Source organism: Microtus oregoni, unplaced genomic scaffold (assembly GCF_018167655.1).
Source record: "Microtus oregoni isolate MIOR12 unplaced genomic scaffold, Mior012 000023F_ref0000262, whole genome shotgun sequence".
NCBI lineage: Eukaryota > Metazoa > Chordata > Mammalia > Rodentia > Cricetidae > Microtus > Microtus oregoni.
Genome location: NW_024543082.1, coordinates 1,858,706 through 1,867,482, shown reverse-complemented (window position 1 = coordinate 1,867,482; position 8,777 = coordinate 1,858,706). Strand labels below are relative to the sequence as shown.

The 8,777-nt window shown below is 51.2% G+C and overlaps 1 protein-coding gene across 1 annotated transcript; it reads right to left on the bottom strand.

The window, feature by feature from the left end:
• Positions 1 to 1,322: 1,322 nt before the first annotated feature.
• On the bottom strand, positions 1,323 to 8,466 carry Zdhhc19 (zinc finger DHHC-type palmitoyltransferase 19). Its single transcript, XM_041673462.1, has 8 exons — positions 8,324 to 8,466; positions 7,868 to 7,989; positions 7,186 to 7,325; positions 6,099 to 6,271; positions 5,666 to 5,771; positions 2,378 to 2,463; positions 1,958 to 2,165; positions 1,323 to 1,434 (listed from the first exon to the last, which is right to left on the bottom strand). Exons 1-8 carry the CDS (start codon positions 8,464 to 8,466, stop codon positions 1,330 to 1,332), a joined length of 1,083 nt encoding a protein of 360 aa, XP_041529396.1. The 3' UTR covers positions 1,323 to 1,329.
• Positions 8,467 to 8,777: the final 311 nt, after the last annotated feature.

Below are 8,777 nucleotides of genomic sequence, written 5' to 3'. Positions count from 1 at the left end.
ACTCGGGAGGCAGAGGCAGGCGGATCTCTGGGAGTTCGAGGCCAGCCTGGTCTACAAGAGCTAGTTCCAGGACAGGCTCCAAAGCTACAGAGAAGCCCTGTCTCGAAAATAACAAAAACAACAAAAAAAAAGCAAAAACAAAAAAAGAGCACCTAAAATAGCCCGAATGTGGTCCCTCGCACCACCCAGAAGGGCCAAGCTGGACTGACTTCTTTTTTTTTATTTTATTTACTTATTTACTTCTTTATACACAAGGTCTATGTAGCCTTGGCTGTCCTGGAACTTGCTATGTATTCCAGGCTGGCCTCAAACTCACAGATGTCCTCCTGCCTCTGCCTTCCAAGTGCTGGGATTAAAAGCATGAGATACCATGCCTGGCCTGAATTTTGATATGCCAATGACATATATTCAAGATTCCACCTAGAACCCAAAGGCTTGTAAGCTGAGCAAGGGTAAAACTAGAGAAAGGCCCCCATGTCCCATAGAAGCTCCTGAAAAACTGGGCTAGCCAGCAGCGGGGAGGGGGGATGGGGAGGTGGTGTCAGAAGCAGAGTGGGTAGAGTTGACAGACATGGCAAGGAGGAGCCTGGGGCCTCCAGGGACAGGTGAGGAGGGATGGGGGAGTTGGATGGGGGATGGGTGTGTGTCACTGAGTGATAAGGGAGTGAAGCTGTACTTTACTGTCTAAAGAGCTGGAGAGGTGGCCTGTAGTACACAAGGCCACACCGCGGACCTCCAGGGACCTGAAGACCCACGGGATTACACCAAGGACAGGTGGACTATAGGAGCACAGTAAAAATGAGACACGGTTGCAGGAAGATGCAGGCCTAGCATCTTAGTTCCTCCATGTAGCTTAGAGTGGCCGCCGGAAGGGTACCCACATCTAGTTTGATAGCCTTCCAAATTATAAGGTCCAGTGCCACAGTAAGGAGCCTGAGTGAGATTTGCGCGTTCCTGGGCAGTGCGCGCCCTCTGCAGCCAGATGAAGGTACTGCAGGGCGGAGGCAGCGTCCTTCCTCAGTACAGACATGAGTTGGTGGGTTTTTTCTCTCACGGAGGCTCTCATCAGGAAGACTGCACCCGTCCATTGTAAGGACGAGACACTCTTCAGTGTCTTGCCCAGGGTCACGGAGCCAGACAGTGATAAACCCTGTGCTTGGGTCTCCAGGGATCCTGGCTCACCCATCCCTGGAGGTCTTTGTCCCCAAGCCCCTTGAAGAGGTCTGACACCCTCATTAGAAACCAACAACCAATTTAATGAGGATCAGTGGGTGCCAATGCTCCCACCAATGAAGCTACATGATCTGGGCCCAAGTGGACCACGGGGATTCAGACCGGGAGGCGTAGGTTCAGGGGGTCCAGGCTCTGTGAGCGCCGGGATGAGCCTCGTCTAGGGGCCTCGGACAGCAAAGACAGCCGTGGGCTGGCATCGATCTAAACACAGAGTGGTCACATACAGGCTCCCTCCAGCCTCCCCAACTCCAGATCCCAGCCAACCCGGGTGCTTCATCCCTCCCCAACTCCCCATTGACTGAGCCACGGGGAGACTAGCACCTCAGATGTCTTACAGGTTGAGAGGAAGCTGCGGTTATTTGGCTCCTGTCATATTCCTTACGTTCCGCTTCCATATATTTCAGTGGAATTGAACCGTATGGAAAAATTTTGTCTAAATAAAAGAATATTCTTCAAAAATGGTATTAACTGTAGGCTAATCTCTGTCCTCAATTACCAGTTGAGGAAATCGGTCCAGACCTAGTGACTGGCCCAGGTCCAAAGTAAATTGGGGATGCGTTCTTTTCTCTTTTTTTTTGGGGGGGGGGGGCATCTGAGTGTTCTAGAGGTCTGTAACCACCCTCATCCAAGGTCCCTCCAGGTTTAACAGTCTGCACCAAGCTCTGTGTGCTCCTGCTTCAGGGCCAGTCCCACCTCCTGGGGACATTCCCACCTGATTTCTCACCTCCTGGAGAACAATGGCCGCCTCTCCACTTCCTGAAGTCCGTTTCTGTGCCGTGAGTGGAGGCTTGGGCTGGGCCTGGGGCTGGAGCTGCAGCACAGGAGGACCTGGGGAACAGTGTTTAGGAGGACATGGTGGCGAAGGCTGTATCTTCTCATAAATCCATTCTGTTCCCACCGGTCTTTGCAGACAGACAACTTCGGACATGTACCTAAAGAAAAACAAAGCCGTTGTAAGGAGACAGGTCTCCATCCTCTCCATCCTCCCTCTCAGTTTTTTTGGGGGGGCATGTTCCCAGGGTGATATCAGCCCTGCTCGGAGCTGGGCTAGCCCCTCCGGCTGCAGTTTCCCTATCCCCTCTAGGAGGCCACTTCACCCACAGCCCTGGGGTCCACCACTCAGACGTCTCGGTTCCCAACTCACTTGGGACCCAGTGGCGCGCACATCGTCAGATACCAGTTCCTGGCAAAGCCCTGGTCAAAGGGGTTGTGTTCTTGATGGAACCTGCACTGGAAGGGGATGAGAATGAGCCAGTGTCAAAACTGGCCTGTCCCTCGTGGCAGCACCCTGCCCCTCAGACAGCCTGCTCAGTTCCAGCTGCCACCAGACTGCAAAGGAGGGCAGGGAGCACCCCAGTTCTGAGCACTCTGCACCCACGGGGGCTCTCTTGCCTTCTCAGGGCTCCCCACTGCCTGTATGCCTCTTTGTAGCAAACTTACTCTCTGTGACCACACATGCCCTCCTCTGCCCGTCTTCCAGACAATATCCCAATCCTCCCTTAACCACTCAGCCCCTCCACAGACAGCCCCACCATCCAACCATCTGAAACAGGATGTCATGAAATGACTGAGGGGGTGAGTAGGATGGGAGGCAGAGGCAGGGGGATGCTCTGTCTGTATTTCAGCTGTTTGTCTGTAGTTCCCAATAACCCAACAATACTGCCCACCTGCCTTCCTAAAACATCTGTCAAATTATCATCTAATGAAACAGGTTCAGAATACACATGCTACAACGTAATGATGAAAGATAGTAAAAATAATAAATAAATAAATAAATAAATCAGTTGTTAGGCGAATCCCCAAATGCAGACTCCTGTAAGGGACAGCTAGTCTCAGTCTGCTCTATAGGTCGACAGAATTCTGATGAGAACCGCAAAATGTTTGTAAGAAAGTGACAATCTGATTTCTTAAATTTCTCTCCAAGAAATAAACAGCCAAGAACCTCAGAAAAAGAGCAGTTGAAGAACTCATTTCTTGCTATTTCCAAATTATAAAGCAACACTGACCAAGACAGAACAGGACAGGCCGAAACGTGGAATCCAGACCTAAAACGTGTCTATCCAGCCAGTTTTGGGTTTTGTTTTGTTTTTGTTTTTTTGCTGTTGTTTGTTTGTTTTTGAGACAGGGTTTCTCTGTGCAGCTTTGGAGCCTGTCCTGGAACTAGCCCTTGTAGACCAGGCTGGCCTCGAACTCAGAAATCCACCTGCCTCTGCCTCCCAACTGCTGGGATTAAAGGCATGCACCATCACTGCCTGGCTCTGTTTTTTTTTTTTTAATAAATATGCAAATCCACACAGTGGAGGAAAGAAACTTCCAGCAAATGGTGCAGATATTTAAGCAGCAAATCTTGGGGCCTGGAGACACAGCTCAACAGTTAAGAGCATTCATGGTTTCTTCTGGCAGAGGACTCAGGGTCAGATCCTGGCGCCCACATGGAGGCTCATAACTAACTCCAGCTTCAGGGGATCTGACATCCTCTTCTGAACTCCACATTCACCAGGCATGGTCATCGTACAGAGATATACATTCAGGCAAATACTCATATACATGAAGAAAAAAACTTGGAAAACAAAAGCAAGCCTTAACCACATATAGAATTTATCCCCAAAGGAATCCTAGATCTAAACATAGAATCTAAGCCTGCAAACCTTCCATAGAAAAATATGTGAGTGAGATTATGTGACCTTGGATTAGGCAGAGAGTTCTTAATGTCCACATCAAATGCACGTGATCCATTTTGGGATGCACACACACGCACAAGCACACATTCACACACACACACACACACACACACCGTGCACATGTGCACCTTCACACAAGTACTTCACAGTGAAAAACTTCTGCTATTTGGAACCTGAAAAGAAAATGAAATCATGAACTATAGATTACAATAAAATATTTTTAAACCATATACCTGAACCCAGAATACAGAAAGAACTCAAACGGCACAAAGCAAAAATATTCCTTTTGTTGTTGTTGTTGTTTTTCTCTGTAGCTTTTTACAGCCTGTCCCGGAACTTGCTCTGTAGGCTGGCCTCGAACTCACAGAGATCCACCTGCCTCCTTCCACAGAGTGCTGGGATTAAAGGCATGCACCAACATCGCCCGGCCAAATAATCCAATTTTTAAATGTTCAAAATATTGGAGCACACATTACATCAAAGATAGACAGCTCGGCATCATTTCATGAGGAAAATACAAATCAAAGCTATAAGATACCATCACACATTTACTAGATGGGTTAAAGCAAAAAGCTAAACAAACCTCCGACAGTATCAAGTGTTGACAAGGAGGTAGAGCAACTAGAATTCTCATATGTCATTGTATGAATGCAAAATGGCGTTTTGGAAGACAATCTGGTAGTTTGTTATAAAACTAAACACACAGCTGCCTCAGGACCCAGCAGTGCCACCTCTAAGAGTTTAGGAATAAATGGAGGAGAACAACGTGGGGGAATCTCAAACGTATTGTGCTAAGCCAGCCAAGGCAGTCTCCAAAGACAATGATTCATTTATGTGGGACTCTGAGAGATAAAACAACAACAACCCCGAGGGGTGGAAAACAAACCAGTCATTGTCGGGGCTGTAACAGGACTGAAAGTGGACCATCAATCACCTTGAGAGAGACTTCTGGAGTAAGGAGGTACTATTTTCGGATCCCCCTACGTGACTCCCGGTTTCCACTGCATCAAGATCAACTCCCACACCCGATTTTACTGGATGCTTTGCTGTGGCCGGCTCTGAGGGTCTGCTCAATCGCCCTTGCCACACTCTGCTCTGCTCTAATCAGAGCTGTTTCCTACCCGTCTCAGCAGCATTCTGCGTTCAGTCAGACTTGATGTCCTTAACTCCAGCTGCCAACCAGGTTGAGCCACGGGGTGCGAAAATTCAAGGCCAACCAGGTTGAGCCACGGGGTGCGAAAATTCAAGGCCTGCCTGAGACTATCTCAAAAAAAGGGGGGGGGGTGGGGTGGGGGTGGGCTTGGGCTACAGCTAAGTGGAAGAACATTTGCCCAGCATTTTCCAGGCCCTAGGTTCAATTCCCAGTGCTGGAGGGAAAAAAATTCTATTTGCTGGCTCCCTAGTTTTTTGCAAAGCTGGCAACGACCAATCCTTCGGGATCACACTCGAAAACCCAGAGTGGCGTTTCGGTCCTGCTAACCCTCAACTCCTTCTCTCGGTCCAAACTACACAGGCCAGGACTAGTCTCCCTTGGTGTGGTCCAAAGGGGAGATGCTCAGTCCTCAGATGCAGGCACACTGCGGCGCATGGGGCGGCGAGAGGCCACCGGGCTCCAGCAGGTGGCACTGTGGTCTGACTGCTACTCTGGACCTGCGTCCCAAAGGCCTTACTCTCAGGGCCAAAGGCAGTGGAGGCTCAGATCCAGAGGACCCGAGATACCTCCACAACCATACAATCCGGCTCCCACATACCTTGTTCTCGCAGGAGCGCTCCGCCGCGCTCACAGATACAGCATGGATCAGCAGCAGCAGGACGAGCGGGATCAGGAAGCCCGCAGCCGGCAGAGCCACCAGGATACTGACCAGCTAAGGAACCACGCCCGATCCAGCTCATCTTCCCCTCTCCATCTTTACTCCCGCCACCCTATCCCACCACACTGTGGCCCTGCTGGTCCCTTTTAAGCCTTATTATGTGGCCCCACTAGGTTCTTAATGTTACTTCGTTTTTGCTTTTTTTTTACTCCGTCCATTTTCCTACACTCATCCGCCCATACTGAGCCTCTCCAATGGCTTCGCCGGCTAGCGTCATTCGTCACCGACTCAATCCTTTGAGAGAGCTCATCTCTCCCTTGCCTCAGCCCCTCCCCACTGCTCCTCACATGGCTCCTCGGACCTGTGTAGATACGCCATAACCTTGTCCACGGAGAAGGGCAGATGTCTTGTGTGAATTAGGAACATCAGGCAGGAGACCAGTAGGGCGGCGGAGTAGAGGCAGAGGGACAGGATCAGCAGCATAAAGAGACGGAAGTTCCGGTGACCGATGCAGTTATTGACCCACTTGCAATGGTGATCGAAGTCCTGGGACAGGAAGAGGAGCAGCCCTCCAGAATCCATCCTTTGGCCCAGCTTCCGTCATCCCAAACAACTCAGCCCTCCAGGTGGCTTACTCTTGGCCCCCTGTACCCCCTGTGCTGGCTTTCACCCCAGGAAGAATCCCGGTGAATGCCGGCCTTAAAACTGACATTTCCAGTTAGAACCCAATTAAGGATCTTCTTTTCTTGTTGTTGTTTTGTTTTTGTTTTTTGTTTTTTCGAGACAGGGTTTCTCTGTAGCTTTAGAGCCTGTCCTGGAACTAGCTCTTGTAGACCAGGCTGGCCTCGAACTCACAGAGATCCGCCTGCCTCTGCCTCCTGAGTGCTGGGATTAAAGGTGTGTGCCACCGGCGCCCGGCTAAGGCTCTGTGTCTTGGAGCTTGGCCTGATAGAGCTTTCAGTCAGACATAGGCTATCCCTGGGCCTTTACTTTCTCATCTATTAGGTGAAGAGAAAAAACACCTTGCCCAGCCGGCATCCTCCGCATGTTTGTAAGCTGGTGTGCCGTTGCACATGAGACAAGCTTGCCCAAACCAGGAACTCCAACTCAAAACAGAGGAGGACAGGGAAGTCTCCAGACCAGGCCTGTGGCCAACTGAAGGGCTCAGGTACCCAGTGACAGCGAACCACCGTCCCCTTCCCCAGGGCCGGAACAAATGAATGTGCCTGTGCTGACATGGCAGCCTCTCTGGATACATACGGGCGCAGAGGCAGTGCCCCGTGTGAGGGACAAAGAACAGGTGGACATCCAGCCATCCTTGGCCTCACCAGTCACGGAGAACTCTCATGCCCACCCCCGGGCAACATAGGATGAGGCTTTAGCTTCTGGTCAGGTCTGGGGACCGGTTAGCAAATAGGTAGGTAGCGGGGGGGGGGGGGGGGGGGGGGGGCGGGGCTCACCTCCACACAAATGTTACACCAGGGGCAGTGGCAGGTCCGGGGAGGGCGATGAAAGCAGCATTTTGGGCACCACTGCAGGCGGAAGGCCTTTTGGTTCACACTCACCACGTGTACCGTCATGGGGTCCTCGGTGGTGGAGCCTGGCACAGAAGAGGGGTAGGCGGTAGTAGCCGTCACACTGCTGCTATGGGCAGCCCTGTAGCAGCCCTGGGCACAGGAAGTGTGGGAAGAGGTGGACAAGGGAATCGCTGACCTCATGGAGCAAGCTGACCATCAGAGAGAGAGAGAGAGAGAGAGAGAGATATGTTGGAAGCATGCTCCAACTAGCCTTGTGTATAGAACTCTGTTTTTGAAACAACGGGAGCACTTGAGGTTTTTGTGTGTAGTGAGCAGATGGAATAGAAACTGCAGGGTTTGGACAATCGTCCTGGCCTTTCTCCAGCCTGTGCAGCCACCCCTCTGAAGCAATTGAAAAACATCCAACATCCAGGATCCATGTTTTTTTGCCTGTTTGTTTTGTTTTGTTTGTTGCCCCCTTCCCATACACACACACCTTGGTGGTTCAGGAAATGAAATTCTAGATCCACAACAGTACTGCATGGGGCACAGAGGTCCCGAGACTGGAGGTGGGGTGCCAGCCTTTGGGGTACCACCTCCTCCTTCCAGGGGGCTGAGCCCTCACCTCGATGTAAGATACCAGGATCTGAGAAGTTGAGCGAGATGAGACTGTAGAAGGTGAGGACGAAGAGTGGGCCTGTGACCACTGGGAAGACCCACTCCCCGTTCTGAGCCAGCCACCTGCAACTGAGACCAGAGCCGCTTTCAGTCCCGAGCTGAGCAGCCTGGAGTTCCTCCCCAGGCCCTGTCCAGCTGGGTCAGGATTCCCAGAACTAAGATCCAGGTGGGCGACCCACTCACAGCAGCCCCACCAAATGTCACCACCATCACCAGTTATGTCTATTCCTTACCCCACCCATGCGCCGATACTCCAAAACTCTGCTGGCAAGTTTTCCTCTATCCAGACAGCTGTTCCCCGGGCCTCCCGTTACTCCTTCCTGCATACCCCTGCCTCTGTACTATCTTTAGTTTCCATCCTGTCTCCGTGTCAGAAACCTAACAGATGACATGAGACACTCACGGGAACCCGAAGAAGAGGCCGCTCACAAAGACCAGCATCATCACATTGAAGGCAGCAAACAGGCTCGGGAAGAACCATGGCAAAGGGACCACAGGTAGCGGCTGCGGTTCCTTCACAAGTGTCATGGTGTCTTTCAAAGGCATGACTAGGGCAGAGGAGATAATTGACCAAGCGCTTGATTTGCAAGAACGGGGCCTGAGTTCAATCCTCGGGTCCCGTGTAAAAACAGGGTGGATCAGGGCTTACCCTTAGCAGCCACAAGGGGATCTGGGCCTTGTTGGCCAGGCAGTCCAGCCAAACGGCAAGCTCCGGGGTTCAGTGAGAGACCTTGTCTCAGAAAGGAAGGTGAGATTAATTAAGGAAGACAGCAGTCTTTGGAACCTACACACACACAAACACCACGAAGGCGGTGGAGAGTATAATTCTCATACTCACAGGGTAAGTATAACCACTA

Coding starts and splice junctions, on each gene's coding strand:
- Zdhhc19 (XM_041673462.1), bottom strand. CDS start 8,466: ATGCCTTTGAAAGACACCATGACACTTGTGAAGGAACCGCAGCCGCTA. Junction 7,990..8,323: donor GGCCTCTTCTTCGGGTTCCC/GTGAGTGTCTCA, acceptor CTCTGGTCTCAG/TTGCAGGTGGCTGGCTCAGA. Junction 7,326..7,867: donor TCCTGGTATCTTACATCGAG/GTGAGGGCTCAG, acceptor CTTCTGTGCCAG/GCTCCACCACCGAGGACCCC.